The sequence below is a fragment of the Squalius cephalus genome, assembly GCF_949319135.1.
Source record: "Squalius cephalus genome assembly, chromosome: 4".
NCBI lineage: Eukaryota > Metazoa > Chordata > Actinopteri > Cypriniformes > Leuciscidae > Squalius > Squalius cephalus.
In genome coordinates this window covers 36,911,539-36,931,102 of record NC_137125.1, presented here as the reverse complement: position 1 = coordinate 36,931,102, position 19,564 = coordinate 36,911,539, and the positions used below count along the sequence as shown (strand labels likewise).

The 19,564-nt window shown below is 38.7% G+C and overlaps 1 protein-coding gene across 1 annotated transcript in view; it reads right to left on the bottom strand.

Annotated features, from left to right (window-relative positions):
- Positions 1–299: 299 nt before the first annotated feature.
- Positions 300–19,564, bottom strand: part of taf3 (TAF3 RNA polymerase II, TATA box binding protein (TBP)-associated facto) — a 55,376-nt gene continuing 36,111 nt past the window's right edge. Inside the window, exons 3-7 of the mRNA XM_079868310.1 lie at positions 12,554–14,268; positions 4,601–4,680; positions 2,698–2,953; positions 1,929–2,035; positions 300–1,226 (exon numbers count right to left, since the gene is read on the bottom strand). Of these exons, the coding sequence (XP_079724436.1) occupies positions 1,112–1,226; positions 1,929–2,035; positions 2,698–2,953; positions 4,601–4,680; positions 12,554–14,268 (2,273 nt within the window). The 3' untranslated portion in view covers positions 300–1,111. The remainder of the gene's footprint in view (positions 1,227–1,928; positions 2,036–2,697; positions 2,954–4,600; positions 4,681–12,553; positions 14,269–19,564) is intronic.

The window sequence follows — 19,564 nt, the reverse complement described above, 5'->3', positions numbered from 1 at the left end:
ATATATATATATTTTTTTTTTATTTTTTTTTTATCATTTTAGTGTTTACATGTGAAAAGTTAACTTGTTCATTTTTCTTTGAAATAAATGGCATTGCTTTGACACTTTATGCAACACCATACACTTTTTAAAGTGTCAAAATAATTTTTGGGGCCACTGTAAGCTGAAACCATTACATTTTTTGCTAGGAGAAGAATGACATGGCACTTACCGTGCAAGGATTGAGGATGTTGTACACGCAGCATATCATTTTTCAATAAACAATGCCCATCTCTCTGGTTATGTTTTTTTTATTTATTCAATGTGTTCTTGAAAAAACATTTCATTGCATAACTGACACTTCATTTATCATATTTAACTCATTGCAACCTTTTATGGCAATATAAAAACATTTTCACTACGGTTCCCAAAGATCATTTGAGAGAAATGACAAAAAGCAGAATATACAGAAATATAAATTAGGTCAAATAATAAAATACATTTAACCTTTTATTTATTATTTTGACAGTGCTTATGAAAATCTTATGTTAAGATTACAGTCACTGATTTAGCATTTGTTTTTTTTTTTCTGAATGAGTGGACTACCTATCTGTACACTCCCACCCAAACGAACGACAAGACAACCAAACAATAAGATGTGAAAAAGCAACTTTTAATTAAATCCATAGTAAAATGAAACTGCACCTCCAGTCAAAATCAATCAGAAGAACGATATTAAAAGGCAGATTATAGTACAGAATGTTTTTTTTTCTTCTCCTGGGTGATTTGATGAATGAGCACATAACATGGAACAACCTTTAAATGAGGGCGAACTGAGAGGTTCATTTCAACACACATCTACTGAACAATCATGAGCTCGGTACAAAGATCATATAGACATACTGTACGATCCTCCACATAAAAAAGTAACATATACAACATTTGAAATTTTCATTTTTAAAAAATACATTATGATACCGGACACTGAGTTAAGTTAACCAAGTTAAAAGAAGGGCTGGGTGAAAACAAAAAAAACACAAAAAAAACAAACAAACAAATGCAGCAAAATAGAGTTAAGGCGAAAACAGATGAGCACGGAGACGGGAGAAAAAAAAGAAAAAAGAAATGTGGGTCAGTGCGCTTTGCGTTTCCTTTTTTTTGTCTTCTTGTCTTTCTTCTTGCCAGCGCATTTCACACAGAACCACGACTGGTCCTCCGGAGGGGCGGCTAAAATACCCACACATGGCCTGAAGGAGAGAGAAAGAGATCGATGAGTCTCACTTACAAGTTGTTTGTCATGATACCGATCTATATCATTCAAGTTTACACTTTTCATATATTGGTACATAAATTAAAAATGGAGATTCAAAAAAGCATGTCTTTTACATATAAAACTACTTGATCATTCTCGGCATCAAAATATCTGCTTTCATCATGAAAGAGACACAATTTGTTCTCTCTATGTGTGTGTATTTTTGATCTGTAAGCGAAACGCATCAAAAAGATGATTCCCAAAAAAGCTTTACAGTAATGCCAGGCAATCTAGGCTCTTTTTTTGTTTGATTGGCACTTCCTCTGATTTACTTTGTGTTGAAGTGTATGCGGCTCTTGAAATGGCATGAAAGAGAATTAGTGTAAAATAAAACAACTCTGTAACTTTATTTAATCAAAACATACTGCATTTTGAGCTTGTATATCAAAAAAAAAAAAGGAAGTGTCTTCTGCAAAACACAAGATGAATAAGATGAAAAGACAATTGTATGACTTCTCCTGAAATCAAGATGAAATCATAACTGACAACTTCCTTATAGATAAAACGTCCCATCTACATTTCTTTCTGTAGAACACAATCTGTTTTCTTTGGAATTTATGTCACATTCCAGAAAAAATAAAATAAAATCATTGTTTGGTGAGTGTGTAATGTAAGAGTAGCTGGAAAGAGCTTTTACCAGTGATACCAGTCGTCACACTCGTCACATCCGATCATGGGACTGCCGTCATCAGGTTTATTACATCCTGGACAAATCCAGATCTGATTACCCCATTCATCTCGAATCTGTGATGAACAAACATAAGAATCAATATATTAAATCAAACGAATTTGGAAGTGTTACATCTGGCAAATGGTCAAAAAAGAAAGTAAAAACAAGTGTTATTATATGTATGTCAAATCCTCTATCATTTGGAGTTTAAGGTCAGAATAAACCGTTCTTTTAAATTAAATATATAATTAAATGTAAGTAATATGTGTTAGATATGCATTATGTTTGAATAAATCTACTTAAATCAAATAATGCCTAAAAATAATTAACGACAACAATTTGTAATTCTGTGCATAAAATTCAAAATGTGTTTCTTGGTCAAAGCAAAGGTCAAACTGATGAAGGAAGTCACACATGATATTTATATAAAACGAATAACTTCTTATTAGAAGTTAACCTTTAGCCTAGTTATAAAATGGAAAGTTTCATCTTTAAATTCTGATTGGAAGAGCCACACAAAACCTGATACACATCTTTAGAACCGTATTGCCGTATTGTATAATTGCATGACAACTGTAAAAAACATAAAAGTAGAATTATTTATTGTGTTATTATTTATTAAGATATAAACAAATATAAATATAATTTTTTATGAATAAAAATTATATAAATATTCATAATTATTAAAATGAATACAATATAGTCTTTCATTCTCGTGTGTATATTTGAGACTTACCACGTATGCACTGACGGTCTCTGTGACGACGCTGCACCCCCGTGCCTTGGCCTGGCTGGGTGGCGTCTGAATGGGGGCGGCTGGGGGCGCGGGGGGCAGGACGGGAGGAGGGCGGGGTGGAGGTGCTACAGGTGTCGGGGCAGGTGGGGGAGGAGCTGGAGGGGAACGCATCCGAGCTCCTGGACCCGGCCTGGCCACTGGGGTCCGTGGTGGAGGAGGGATGGGTTCCGACTCTGGGACCACTTTACTGATCACACTGGAGAAGAAAGAGAGAGAGAGAAAGGGTTACATATCATCTCAATATCATCTACATAATCGCTCAAATAACTAACTAACCGCACATTTTTCTGTAATTAATCGCAATTTAAATATATATATATCATTCTTCTGTGATGGCCAAAAACCAATATAAATGTGATAAATCTGCTTTTTTATTTTTATGAATGAATCAGTCAATTAAATAAATAAAACAGTAAAAATAAATAAATGAATGAATGAAAAACCTAACCTAACCTAAAATATGTATGTATATATAAAATAATAATAAAAAATTCACACTAAAGCTCTAAACAATAGGAGTAATCAACATACCACCATTATATTGGGATGCTATACTATATATATACATACATATACATATACATATACATATACATATACATATACATATACATATACACACACACACCAATATATTCCAAGATCCTTAATAATTATGATCTGGCAATAGAGAAGAACTTAATGCAGTTTGTGTCACATGCAGTTAATCTTTTAAATGCTACCAGACATCCTGATTAAACCCTGCTGTTGCCGAGTAACAGGTTGATTGACAGGCTCGGAGAGAGTGGACAGCGGCGCTTGCTGTGGTATTGACCCTGAGAAGGGCGTGTCAAACGGTCAGCTCCGATTACACACACAGGCACTCATTATTTATGCTTCATCTGACTGACACACACACACACACACACACCACAACCATGCACACAGCTCCCTCTCGGGGCAAAGATGGTGTGGGGTATGCCCTGTCCAGGATGTGACCTCAAAACCTTTCAGAGGTCAAAGTTGACCCGTGTCCATGTTTTCACGTGCATCATAGGAGCTTCAGTTGAGATCTCGGAAAAATTTACACTTTACCGATCATTCGTTTTTTGTTATTGCTGATACAAATCAGTACTCTTTTATCTCTTACTTTCATCACTAATATACAGTGCATCCCACAAGTCTTTCAACCTAAAATAAAAGTTAAACATAAACAACACCAAAAGCTTTGTGCTTATGTAAATGAAATAAAACACAAGGACAGACATAAAAACACATTTTCCTCTTGAAAGGACTGCTGATTGTGTTTTTCCACACAGCAGACTACAGGTGCACGAACACAGGCAACATCAGAGGCACGACGCACTGAGAATAAAGGCCATGCTGTACAAACAGACACACGCTCAGACGTAAACACTAATGCTTCCTGTCCTGCATGCAGGTGGAACTGAAGAAGTGAGAAAGAAATTCAAAAGCACAGTCAAAACACTGTGTAGACACTATACTTTCTGAGTCGAACTCACACTGGCCGTTAAAGCGACATCAGTCACGTGTAGACGTTCAGGAATCAGTAATCGCCTTACCTGTAGTATGGCGCTGTGTGTGTGTGTGAGGGGGTTAAGTGGTGTGAACACTAGCGCTATTGATAGGAGTGTGCAGGAGGGGGCCATGATGTGGGTGTGTGTGTGTGTGTGTTTGCCCCCCTCAAAGACCTCATGGGCCGTCTGGGACTGGTCACAAGACCCAAAGCCTGAAACTCACACCTGTACACAGACTCAGAGACTCTGACCACACAGAGAGCTGCCTGATAGTCTCAACTCTTCATGTGTGTGTGTGTGTATGTGTGTGTGCGTGGGTTACTTACATCTTGTCTTGTCCAGCGCCCACTCTGAGGGTCAGTCGGGGAATGACAGGAGACGGTGGGACAGCGGGAGAAATATCAGCCTGAACAGAGAAAGAAATCATTTGAAATATATAGCAATTCCCATTTCATTTTTTCCCCAAATTCTGTTTTTCAAGTCTCTGTATTTTATGATTTAATACAAATTTATGAGATCAAAATTTATGATCAAATTTTCAAATTTATGGTCTGATTTATTGCCCTGCCCTCTTTTAGCTTTCTTTAATGCTGTTGTCTATCCAATAGGAATTCACTAATGTTATACTAATTACCGATAATCTCACGATAACCGATATGCTATTCAATGTAATAAATCTATTCCACTTTGCCTGTATTTCGAAACAATGGCATTAAAGCTGTGAATGAGAATTTGACATGCTTCTTGGTGAAATGAGGTGACAAAACATTATAATGTATATAATCTATTTTTCTTTAATACTGAGTTTTAAAAGAATAATATTTTATAATATAAAATTCAAAACAATGGCCTTAAGGCCTGTTTACACCAAGGACAATAACTATAAAGATAACCATAAAGATATAGTTCTCAATATTAAAAAATAGCCGAGTTCACACCACAGCTATAACGATAACGGAACAAAGAAACGATATCGTTGGAATCACTTTCAGAACGATTTTATCCAGCTGATGAACGACAAAAACATTGACAGCCAATCAGAATCCATCCTGCTGTAACGAGCGACAGAATAAACAGAACGATATCATCCGCTGGTGTGGATGCTAATGTAGTTATCGTTCTTGGTGTGAACGGGCCTTTATGATTATATATAACGGTTTATAACTGTCAGTTTTCAAGCCAGTTTTGTACATTGTGCAGCTAAATGTAGTTGTCACTCCTCTTTTGAGTGCCTTCTAACCGTTCTTACAGGATCGTTTACAGGATAGGCAACTGCATTCTAAAACTGAACAAAAAAATTGCACAATACATGGTGTCTCAGTTTACGACAGACAAAAATTGGATATTAATATCACTTTTGTCTAAAATAACACTCACCAAACAGGTTAAACTGTTGGAATACATGTTTTATTCACAGCTGCAAGACGACAGAACGGTACTAAGGTTATCAACCAGTGGTTTGGGGTAGTGGGATGGACACCGTATTCCTCATACACGTGGAACGAATACTTAAAACTGAGGTTATCTTTCCAAAACGTACAGTTTTGACATAATCGTGAAAACTTTAAGTCAGCTATTAAACTACAAATGAGCTACTAATAGGGACAAGACCACATGGCCTCACCTCAGACGCTCGCACTTAACACGGCAACATGGACAACATAGTGTCCTGCTAATCCAGTTTAGCTAGCACCAGGGTCAGTCCTCCTGAAAAGCCCTTTATGTACACACACCTCTGATGCTGGCAGGAGTGTGTCCTGTCCGGGGCCATGGAGGGGTATTGGAGAGGGGTACAAACAGACCCCAGTACAGAGATAAAAACAGCAGAATGGGATGATGCACAGAACAGAGCGCATGAGAGATGGAGGAGATGATAGCATAGGGACGGATAACGCGGCGTTGGCTGAGGAGACCGGTGTAGAGTGTGTCTCGGGGGTTTTTCCGAGGCTTAACGGGAGTGAGGTGCTCTTTGTGTGTTTGTGTTGGGGAGAACCCCTGCCGCTGTATCGCTTTTGTCTGCCCAGATCCCCCATAATGCCGCTGCACTAATTGTTTAACACAGAAACACGTCTTTTCTCTCTTTAATGTTTTTGTTTTTATTGTTGCTCCGCGCATTCATTACAAAACCTTTGTGGATTTGGAGACTCCTCCCTGTGTCTCGCTCGCTCTGTCTGTCTACCACCCCATCCTCTCTCTTTCTCTCGGTTTTTCACTTCCTTTCTTCTATGGAAAGAGGGGAACGTAAGTATCAGCAGAATTGAGAGGATGGCTGGCAGGTTGCATCATTTGGAGAGAATAGGAGCGTGAGAGGCTGTGTTAGCCGCTGCATTAGCATATATGCATGAACAAACCTGGCGAGTGACGCCAAAAAAACAAAAAAAGCTCTGGAGGTATGCCTGCACGAGCAATTCTCGTTCTCAGATTCGCTTTCAGATCCGATCGTCCCAAATGGATGGCTTTTATGAAGCTTTATGACCATGACTATCGCAAGTCTCTTCTAGCAATACGTGCTTGGGAAAGAACCGCCAACCCCGATTGCTCCTATATGCGGGTTACACTATACTGGGGATATACAAGGGCTGCAACTCTAAACTGCCATAAAAGATTTATCAGCAGTTTGTACTTCAGTTGATTAGAGGAGCTCTTGAGTTAACGCTGGACTTGGCACAATGAACTTTAGACTCCCGTGTTAATCTATGGAAAACTCCTCTGAGAGAATCGGGCAAAACAAACTTGTTTCACCTTGTACCAGCGTTTCCTGCTCTGCTATTCAACAATGGCGCTGCATAATCTACAATTCCACGGCAAAAGAAATTATATTTTACCCGAGTTGAGACTTTGCAGTCTGAATTGAATGTGATGAAATAGAAAGAGTGGGTAGCACTAAATAAAAACAAAGACAATAAACAGACTTGTAGAAATTGGTTTTGCTTCAGGACCCAGATTTTACTATAGAATCAAATGGTGATCCAATTCAGTAAATAAAGGGCAGGACTGATTTTATCCATTAGGAACTGACCTCAGCCAGAATGAAGGGAGATGAGATGGGTTACAGGACAGTGAGAAGTAAGGGATTTGTGATGTTATCCGAAAAGGCAGTCTTCTTAGGCAGTGCAAATGGTTTAATTTTGTCTAGTAATACGCATGGAATACACTGACAGTACCGTTAACAAATTCTTAAAATTAATCAGTTAAAAATTTTTCAATCTTAGTTAACAGTTGAAATGAGTCTTACAAATTGCTTGCTGAATCTGTCAGAAAGGTTACAGCATTAACAATGATTTTAGATTGTTAATGGTCATTATAGTTGTAGTTTTAAAATGCTAATAACTTCAGATAACAATATCTCCCAATTGGAAAAATGGTACCTGTGTTTTCTAACCACAGTAGGGCAAAGGGGGAACCGCCATCCAAAACAGAAGCAAGTACAGACCTCTCAACCTCCCTAAGGAGCCAAGGCCGTGTGTCTTGACGATAAGGCCCAAGTATGTGTGTGTGTGTGTGCGCGTCTGTAAGAGCAAACGTGTGTGCACACTCAGGGTGACCCACAATAGCAGGACGAGATAGTACTATCTGCTTATGTTAATTAGTCTTTAAGTGGTTGAGGAGGTGGCAGCAATGTCTTTCTCCCTAAAAGTGCCCCGTCCTACTTAACCTACTCCTATCACGATTAGGCCCGCTCATTCAAACACGCACCGCACGCGCACCCGACATAAATGGCTGCGGGATCGCGCAAATTGATTAATCAGCTTCTAAATGGATGTAAAGTGCTGTAGCTAGCGTGACCCGGAGATCAGCGTAGCTCTTTAAAAAGCGCTATGAGCTAAGGAAGCGATAACGAAAAAGTGAAAAAGGAACTCTTGAAATTTTACAAGAGTATAATATTATTAAGCACAATACAATTATAGGATACAAAGGTCCTTTTTGTGTCGTTTAGCAAAGAGTCAGTAAGAGTCAGTGTTCAATAGGGGTGGAGTTTAGAGATACTGCTCAGGTTACAGAGAGGAACCAAAATTCATAGATTTCATTGACAATATTTAAACTAAACTGTCTAAACCAAAAGGTAAATGTAAGGCCAGTGTTCACCACTTACCTTTACTGTTCATACCAATGACCTCAATCACTGCATTTCAAAAATATTTTATGTAGTTATGGCATTCATGTTATCCTTGGAATGTCTTCCAAGATCAGGGGCCAGTTGCAAAAACTGCTAAAACTAGTCTTGCAAGTTAACTAGTCTTTTTTCTTTAAGACTGTTCGTAACGTTTTTTAATCAGTTACATAAAAACATAGATTGGTCTAATCTGATACCAAAAAGTAAGACTGATTTCCCCTTGGCTAACTGCTAGTTGGTCATATTAGTTCTTTAGACACATTATGGCCTCGTTTATGCAACTGGTCCAGGGCAAACGCAGAAGCACGGAGTATATCTTGGCAATCACGGAATACCCTTCCTTACTGATAGGGTTGGGAACTAGTTCTTATCTACAACATTTGGTTCCTTAAACAGTTGAGCAGGCTATTTTTTAAATGAATTGATTGGAGAAGTTCTTGACTTGTTGGTACTTGGATCATTTCGAATTAGACGACGAAACTTTTTATTATTAATGTGTACCTTAATACCGTGTTTACATTGGGGGGCGAATGTTATTGCATAATATTTTGCCATGCCAACACAGCTTGACACCGTCTACACTGGACATGCCAAATTGAACAGTACAAATCCATTTATAATCTCTTGTAAAAAGTAGCGCAAAAAAGAGATCAGAAATAAAACGGGACATAAGTTTACTGTCTGTGAATTGTCGAGCCGATTCCAGTATAGACAGAATAAACTAACTATGTTTTCTATTTGATTTTAATGTTTAACATCGCGTCCGGTGTAGCAATGGTGTAAAGTATATAAGTAAATGTAATTAGTTAGCATCTTTTTGGCTACTTTGAGTATGAAAGATATTAGCAACTTTTACTTGACTACATTTTTGAATAAGCATATGTACTCTTTACTCCAATATATTTGTAGTGATGAATCCAATTACACATTACATTTTGCATGCCATTTAACTTTTTCTGCAGCAGTTTATTTCTGTTTTAGCAATATACAACAATCTATTGGGCATTGAAGGTACTACGTCTTGAGCATTTCACCCTTACTCATCCAAACTTCTCAACAAGGCTATTTTAAGTGAATGTGAGATCATTAGCAGGTAGTTGCTGAATCGCAGGTGTTTTATATTTGAGATGAGGATATGGCATTAGCAGGCCAGCATGTACAGTGGAAGTAGGCGTTGACTTTTTTTAGGCTTTAATTATAGTTAACATTATTGTACTTATCCATTATATTGAAGAGAGCTTTTTGAAGGAAATTGGTTTACTCATGCCCTTTTTGGGCAGTTGAGATTAACCGAGACTTGAGTGTCTGTAGACGAGGCTGTTGTGTCGATTTCAATATTGAGGTGTTCAGTTTTATTTCGACTTAGAAAATAAACGTGATTGCTCTCCTCATTTTTAGTTTTTCATTGTCATGTCTCTTGAGTGTTGAGGACTAGTGCATTTTTGAGTCTATATTAAGTATGACTAAAATACTTAAGTACTGCTAAAATCAGATAATCTAAGACTTTTAGGTATTGAAATTGGTGACTTTTAACTTGTAATCATTTTTGCTGTAAGTTATCAGTACTTTTACTTCAGTATGGTTTTCAAGCACTCTTTACACCTCTGTGGTGTAGACACACAGTCTAAGGCCCTGTTTACATTCCCATTTACACCTGGTATTTTAACCCGTCTCTTTTGTCCATTTTCAACCACTTCTGTTCTGATGTCTTCGAGGGAAGGGTCAATGGGCGGCTAAATGTATGATTTTTTTTCATATCTTTCGATCTAATGGACAATATAAGCTTGCGCAATTTACATATGAACGAGCCCAGCGACGACGGATAAACATACGGTGAGCAGCAGCTTTTGTTTCTGCTCTGATAGCAGCAAGAGCACGCCGAACGATGTGAGTGTTGGGAATCAGGAACGGTGAGAGAACATTGCGCTTGATACATTTTCATCTTAAAATCAAACTTGGGTCTCCAGCCAAAAAAGTTTAAATCCCGTCTTGCAATCCGGTCGAATGCTTTTGACTACCTCTGGAAGTGCTCGAAAGTGGACAAGCTCAAAACATTTTAGACTCCGTTTACACCTGTATTTAACGTTGTCCACTTGTGATCCGTTCGACCAAAACACATCTTAATACAGGTGTAAACAGGGCCTAAGGCTTTTGAGACTGAAATCAGCTGACTGGTTGTTCATATAACAATAACATATTGTACCTCTGAAACACCTTTACTTTTTGGCTGGCGAGACCATTTTCAATGATCCAATAATTTACAGTAAATAAAATCAAGTCCTGCCCTATGTTTTCTTTTCTTTTTTTTAACTGTGTTTTTCATTCAACTGAATATGCTGTTTCAATCAGAAATGCATCTGAAGTAGGCTTCAAAAACCATTTCATTTTGACTTCTTGTTTTCAAGTGAGCAACTAAGGACTAAGTAAAGACTGCAAGAAAAAAATGGCATAATCTCTTTTGCTTTTTTCCATCTCTCTCTATTGTATCATTTGTCTCCTCTTTTCCCCCATCTCTTCTCTCTCTCCACCATCATTCTCTCTCAATTTCTGTATTTCAGTGTTCGGTGGCAGTAGTTCCGCAGCAGTTCTCAGGAAACAGCGCTGGATGTTGTGGTTAAGGTCCAGAGATAGCAGATTGCATTGTGGTCCCACAGCATTGGCATTGTGTCTGGATTTGTCCGGTTTTATGTAAACGCAATACTCTTTTCACCTGAACTAATACAACCAGTGGCGTAAAGCCCCTTACTGCTACCGACGGCATTTTTCTGCTAATCTCTACGGATTTAAGTCCCTTGCACACATACCTCAGGCCAACGACTGATAACCCCCCCCCCCCCCCCCATCCCCTCAGCTCTCTCCCTCTCTCTTTTTCCTCTTTCCTCTCACTCTCTTGTCTCTTTTTCTTTTCTCCTGGATGGCAGCAAAGCAGCCTTGCAAAAAATTAAAGTGATGGAAAGATTTAAGCAGGTGGAGAACGACAGAAATCACTTTCTCAATCCCATCTCCCAGTGGCAGCAGGAGACAGAGAAAAAGATGGAGAGAAAAAGAGAGAGCGGGGGTCAGGGATTCAGGTAACGCAAGAAAAAGAGACAGAAAGCAGGAAAAATGGAATTCTGCAGCAGTCTAAATCAATTCAAGCTGCTCTGATGTGGTGTACATACATTATCACTGTCATTGGACAGTGAAAAGCGATTGGAGGATGAGTTTGATAAAGAAGAACTAACACACTCTTTCGTTCAAGCTCTTTTGCAGACACACATACATATACACACTCTAAAATGGGATATGAATTGGGTAAACAGAGGCTTTGAGGTGTTTTATCCCTTGTTTGATTTGCACACAGATTGATAGTCTATTGTGTATGTGTATGTGTATGTGTGTGTGTGCACAGGGGCTCCATGCAAGGAGCAGGATTCCAGGGACAAATCGACCGGAAAAGACGGAAATGTAAATGTAGCTCAGCGATCTACCTCTGATCTCAAAGGTCCACACACAAGGAGACAGAAAGATACACACACACAATGAGGCCTGCAAGTAAATCTATCTGTATGATTCCCATGTGTCTTGCATTATTGATGTTGTACCTGATAGTCATATTGAATTCATGTGGAAATTTATGAATGGTCCATGCGGCCTTATGTAGTTGGTGTATGATGTTCAATGATAATTACATCACAGTTGCGTATGAAAAACTGAGAACATGACACAAAGTACACGTACCTCTTGTTCTCGTTGAATATTTTTTTCACTTTTTTCATCAAGATCACTTCATGTTGACTTTATAGTTTTCAGTAGAATGATTAGCTTTTTTTACCAACAAAAAGTATAGTATGCTTTTTAAAAGTATTAAATGCTACTTTGCTGTTTTGTGTCACATTTTTCATGCAACAAACAAACATGTTCTCATAAAATTTCCCCTCTGTCATATTCAGCATCGAAAACAAAAGTCAGATTCATTTTAAGTGAACCAATTAGTTTGGGTAGGTTTTTACTTTCCGTTATATCAACTGGGGCGTTTTCTAGTCTTATAATTAATAAATGTTGTAATGTAGCAAGCTATTTTTAAAAGATTGTAGTGTAGCTTTTAGTATAAGTAGTGTAACTGTAAGAGGGCAGCTTGACTGTTCAAAAGTAGCTTTCCCAACACAGTATGAGACCATCTTACCATTAAACTTTGTTTCTCAAGTTTTGGCTTGTCTTTTTCCTTTTCCTTCGTCTTTTCTTTCTTCTCTTTGTCTTTCTTCTTCTCCTCTTTATCTCGCTCCTTCTCCCTTGCCCGTTCCTTCTCCCGTTCCTTTTCACGCTCCTTCTCTCTATCTTTCTCTTTCTCTTTTTTCTTCTTCTTCTCTTTCTTGTCCTTCTTCTTGTCTTTGTCTTTGCTCTTGGTATCCTTGGTGTTCAGGAACAATTTATCAGGAAGTATTGGTGGCAAAGGGGGCAACATTGATGGGATTCGTAAGCAGGACTGGGGGCTGAACAGTGGGCTGGTGGCGGTAACGGCAGCGGCGACGTCTTTGGTTCCTTGAGATATCCTCTTCTCCTCCTTGCCTCGCTCCTTACCCTTGTCTCGTTTCTCTTTCTCTTTCTTACTTTTCTCTTTATCTTTCTTCTTGTCCTTGTGTTTGTCCTTTTCTTTCTTCCCGCCAAGGCCGTCTCTCCGCTCTTCACCTCCAACTACGAGCGATAGCTCCGGCCAGGCGATCTTGTTCTCCTCCACCTGCCCTCGCTCCTTTTCCCGCTTCTTCTCCTTATTTTTGTCCTTGTTCTTTCCTTTCTCCTTGCCCTTCTCCTTGAGTCGCTCTTTGTCTTTCTTCTTCAACTTGGCCCTGATGTCCTTCTTGAGTTTTTTCTTCAGAAGAGTAGCGGTAACTGGGTCTTTTCGTTCCTGGGGTGGTTTGAGAGGTGGTGGCGGTGTAGGAGGCGAATCAGGTGGGGACGACAGGTAAGTGGGCTCTGGAGGTGAAGGACTTGGGGCCTGAATTGGCTTTTGACCCTGATTGGCTTTTCGAATGACCTCGTCTATAGAGTCATCCATCGTCCAGCGGTTGGGTGGATTGAGATGTAGGGGAACTGGCGGAAGCGGATGTTTTCCGGGGAGAACTTGTGGAGGTTTGACATAGCTAAGTGTAAGTGCAGGTTTGGGTGCAGGTTTTGGAGGATTTGTCCCCTCACTGTCTGAGTCCGAGTCATAAGCAAATGGGTCTGATGTGCCATCTCCACCCGCACAAGCGCGAGCAATCACAGCAGCAATAGAGTTCTCAATATCCTCGTCTCCTGTATCAAGACCTCTGAACTGGCCATCGCGAGAACTATCATCTCCGAGAGGTCCGGGCCAACCACGCCCAACTCCACCCACATGGGCAGGACTTGGCCGTGGGCTGCGAGGGCTTTTGGGCCTACCGGGTGATCTCTTTCCAGCCTTCTGATTGGTCTTGGGTGGGGTCAACGCAAGCGCTCGGCCCAATATACCAGTGGGTGCAGAGCAACCCCCTCTTTTGGGTGATTTGTTCTTCTGCCGTGCAGGAGAGGGCGAGGGCAGTTTGGGCTTGTGTCCAGGTGTAGGAGGTGCCACGGGAGGTCTGGGTAATTCGGGGGAGAGGGGAGGGGAGGGAGAATGGGGCATGTGTTGGGAGTTGAGGGAACTGAGGGGTTCCCGTGGTTCGTAACTCCATTCAGGGCTAACGCCAGGTTTGGTGCTTAGGCGGGGTCTCTTGGCGGCAGGCAATAAACCCTCAGGTCTGGGACTCTGTCCGCCATGTCGACTAAGCCAGTTCTCATCATTCTCCTCTTCCTCACCATCCTCTTCCTCACCCAAGGAGACCTGCATGGCCTCGGCAGAGGTGCCCATATCTGCAGGAACCGGTTCCTCCTCTTCCTCATCTGCCAGAGAGAAATATAAAAAAAGTATTAATATCACAGGTTTAAAATAAATCAAATGCACAAGTATATCCAAAATGCACGAATCAAGAGCTGAGAAACAGGACCAAGATATGATGAGACTAAAAGCTCACATGCACCACAATCAACACAGCACAAATTGCACACCTTATTTAATTATTCAATAAGAACATTGAGGGAAAAAAATAAGACAAAGTCAGAAAGGTGAAAATGAGCAATATTAACTGAGAGGGAACATTTCATGGTGGAATAGAGGGCGGATATCAGAGCAAAAGATCAAAATAATCCACACCTGATTACACAGCAGATCAACAGAGCGAACAAGATACACACACACAAAATCAGACCCACATCCAAGTGCGGAAGCAATCTCTGGTTAAATCAAACTTTTTTAATGTCTCCAAGCACTCCAAACACACACACACACACACACACACACACACACACACACACACACACACACACACACACACACACACACACACACACACACACACACACACACACACACACACACACACACACACACACACACACACACACACACACACACACAAGGGTGGTGTGATACCAGTTAACCAGTGGTAATCTGGCTACTGCAACTCTCTGCATCACAATGGATGACAGGAAGTGCAGGCAGAGCCCTCTGACACCCTCTATTATAAATAGTGTAATCTATATGGTAATATTGTTGTATTCTATAAGCGCAGAATGGGGATAAGATAACATTGTGACTTTAGGCTTTCTTCCGGCCGGTGGAATTGTAATAGTTATCAAAGGTTATTTGGGAATGACACGCCGGCTGCTCTCTGATTGGCTGTGGCCGGTTATTTATGATACGAATTATGATAAAGATGATGTCTCTTCTGCGTCGGTCGCTCTCCCTCTTCTCGGCCCTTTTGCACAATAAATTGCTATCGTTAATCACGGGAAGGCTTTGTGCCGGCGTGATTACCGCGCCAGCGCCGTAATAAGAATTTTTATTTAAAGGAAGAATATGGATTTGTCATCACCTCCTCAGCGTGAAGTAAAGTGACAGTATTTCACAACGCTGACATTTAATTTGTATGGAAAAAAAGGAAAAGCAGCATGGGTGATATTTGCATTTTATGGCTCTATCCTCCGTTTCTTTTCTTCTTGGAATAGAAGTACTCTCTCTTTTCTCTCATACAATTGGACGTTTCCACGAACAAGGTACAAAATAGGGTCTGAAACTCTTAAAAATGAAGTCATTTTTCTTTGACCGGTGAAAATAGGTGCTTAACCTTCAGAAAATGTTGGTTGTCCACCTCATGAGGTCAAAAATGAAAAATAAAAATTAACTAAACAGTGACAGTGTTGAAAATTAAGTTTGACTTCAGCTCATCACTCACTTAGGAGGACCAAAGTGGTTTGCCTCTTTTTTTTTCCAATACATTTTCAATAACTAACAAGGTATAGCTTGACGAATGTTGCAAAAATTAAATTTGAGTGAAAATTGAGAAAGTGAAACAATTATATACATGTGTCTTCTTGCCATTCTGTAGAAAGTTCCTATTGTCATTTCCTGGTGTCACAACGGTATGGCAGGTACATTTTTTTTTAATTTATTGCAATTTTTTGAAACTCAGACAAATTTGACAAATTTGGTAGGGTGAACACAATAATTGGATGCGTTTAAAACTACCTACTTTTCATTGCTTGCCAATAATAAGTTAAATAATAGTTTATCTAATATATCTAATAGTTCTCAGTACACCTGCATTTGTGCCTGTAATGCTTCAAATAAGAAAATTACATCATTACACCATTACATATGAAAATCAGCGTGTTTGAAACCAGTGCTCATGGGAGGGATTGAAATGAGAGATATCTGAAAATGTGTGTGATAATTTTCAGACGTCAGGCCTCTACTCGTTCGTCCAGCAGAGAAACGGCTCCATTTTCACTTGCAACCGGTTTCTCTTTCATCTGATATCAAAAATCAACCCCCCACTCCTTCCCATTTCATTTGGCACTGCCGAAGAAAAGCACGGATTTGTACACTTGCACACATAAACACACGGCGCTTAATTGATTGTGTCACTTACAAATGCGAATAAGACTAAAGACAGGGAGTGATAACGGGAGAAAGCCACTGCGCCAAAAATGGTACATGGGAATGAAAACAAGCTTACACACACATTGTGAAGTAATTAAAATGGATAGATAAGAAAGAGAGTGAATGAGAAGAGAGAGAGAGCTGTCAATTTACTGAGTCCAATGCCTGATGCAACTAACCAGCTTTCTCACACTGATACACACAAATAGTTAGGTATGGTAATGTGTGTGTGTGTGTGGGGGGGGGGAGACTCATATCACTTTCATTAAAATCTCCCCCACCCCTCCCTCTGTGGTACTTTAAAAAGGAAAAGTTGGATTAAGGCCTACTGCAATTAAAGGCAACTCATTTATTGGGGGCTCCAATCAATGCAGAGCGCGAGAAGCGGGCTAAACGAGACGAGATAAGATGCGTTTAATGTTCCAATTCCACACAGCCTCTGTGCGGGACAATTACTAACATCTGAGAGCGTATAAATACAAAAACACAAAAATTCAACCTGTAGAAGTGTTTAATAGAGGAATCATCTACACCACAAAGATTCCTAAAACAGCTTATTTTGTACTGGTAGGTTATCATATTATAAACAAAATAATAAATTCTAATCAAGCACAATCAGGGCTTTTCAAACAATATACTCTTATATGCCAGGTTTCAACCATTATTAGGCAGTTATCAATTATTTCTACTGTACAATATATTGATTTGATGCCTGATTTTATTTGTATCGTTGAAATAACAGCTTGGAGTATAGTGTGAAGGTTCTTTAAATAAATGAAATAATAAAAGACAAAACCGTATTGATTTATAATATCAGCCATCATATTTGTAATCAGCGTAACTTTCTGTATTGATGCATCCCTAATTAACCCTTAAACATGGTGCGTAAGACGAGCGATTTAATAAAGGGAAAACCTGCCTGGTGTGAAATAAATGGAAACAGAAGTAGAGTTTGCCATGACTTTGACCTTGTCTGCAGTATCTATCTTAAACACACACAAATGTACCGCCGGGCTTCTGTCCTGCAGCGTCTCCTTGCTCTCACGACCTTCACGTCCAGCAGGGGAAACTTCTTGCACGCTTCCGGCTGTAAGTTATTCAAGAATAAGCTTTGAATAATTGTCCCGCAATATGAGTCTCTCTGATTAATTGCCTGAGATAAGAGCAGCTTCTCTCTCGTTCTGTGGCTGCCGCGCTCACTGCAGGGCCCTGCCTAGTACCCTAATCACAACACACACCGTTTATCTGTGAGTGTGGAGATCCAGCTTTGCTTGGGTTAACATGCAAGAGTAGGTCTAACATAGACTTGAGCAAAATATAAAGAGAACTGTGTATCAAAGTGTACATGAATCTGCTGTAGGAGAGGGCAGTATAACCAGTCACAATATGATCAATTTTATAATCGTGTGTTGTGTCACCTACAAATTATATTTTATTTTAAATGTATATTATATATATTTTATATATATATTTTATATATATATATATATTCATTTATATATCAAATTGAATATATATACATTTATAAATGTATGCATGTATGTATGTATATGTAGGCTATACACATTTATTTTCATTCATAGAATTATAAAGAACAAGATTATTTAATATGCACATTTTATATTATCATTTATTGTTATAGTATAATTTATATTATATATTTTGTATAATTCTGTGAATTTTAAACTTCACAAATGGAGGTACTTATTTGATTTGATTTTTTTTACCTGATATACGTAAACTTAAATAATGACTATTCATGATAAATAAATATATGAATTAAGGCAGGCTTTAGCAAAAAAAACAACTTTATGATATAACACTTGAGCCAACAAAAGCCTCAAAAAAGTAAAACTAATAGACATAATTCTGAACAAATTTCTGATTGAGTGGAATCTGTTCTAAAATAGCTGATATACGCACACGTGACCTTGCATCATTTTAATTTAATCAGAAGTTATTGTTTGGCCACTGCAAAAATTATTTAAAAATAAACTTTTTTGTGTAAATGTAGCCACAAAATATATAAGCTATGATATAAATAATATAGCAAAACTTCTACAAGAAGACATTTCTATCGTTATACTGTCATTCTGTCTATCTATAATCTACTGTTGTAACTACAAATAGAAATTTAAATTTAAATTCAAAGTGAAAACTAACTTTAAAGTCATAAAACAGGAAATGCACACATACATACAATGATAAAGGCAGTAAAAATGTATTTACACATCAAAATTCATCCTTGATGCTGGTTTGCCTAAAAACAAAGAACAGTTTTTCTATCCAGAAAAAAAAAAAAAAACATGCAAAACAGGTGTGCAGAAAAACACAGAAACACAAAAGTTTACTGATAAACACACAGGTTCTTTGTGGCAGCAAAATGTAACTATCTTCAATGCGAAACCCACATTCTCTTTCTTTTCATGGACACACAAGCGTGTTGAGGTAAAATGGTAAAGCGAAAAGAGTAAGACAGTGGTGAACACTTAACACTCGGCTAATAGCAAATCTTCTTTCTCCAGTAATTTAGTACCATGCCTACAGGGCTCAGAGCCTTTGAAGTGGCAGGAAATGTCAAATCAATTATTGCTTTTCCTATAAGAAAAGAATGTTTTATTGGGCTTTCATGCCAATAGTGTACATTGTGTGCTTTGAGTTTGGGGAGAAAAAAAAAAAAAGGTTCATTTGGAATTAATTTACACACTTGGACAGGAGTCCATCAACGCATGATTAAAGTGAAGTGGTTGATTTGTACATTTCTTTTCTCTGACTGCACCCGTCTCTACCGTAGTGATATAAGTCTTATTTGACACAATAACTCTTCCAATCAATGGTAAATACACAGTAATGATATTTTGCGCCTGCATGGACAAAAAATAGGGTATCGAATACTACATGATTTGGCAATAAAGTTCCTAAAGACTGCAGCACTAGGGTAGTTTTGCACCCATTTAGATGTTTCATTTAATTTATGCAATTTAGTTCCTTTAAACTATCTGCGTTATTGTATCAATACTTGAAAACGCTAATTCAGTGATTTGTCGTTACATTGTCGTCATCTAACGCTCACTTAAAGTTACCTAAAGGTATAGTTCACTCAAAAATGAAAATTCAGTCATAATTTATTCACCCTCATGTTGTTCCAAACCGGAGACTTTTAAGATTTGAACGACAAGAGGGTGAGTAATAAACACT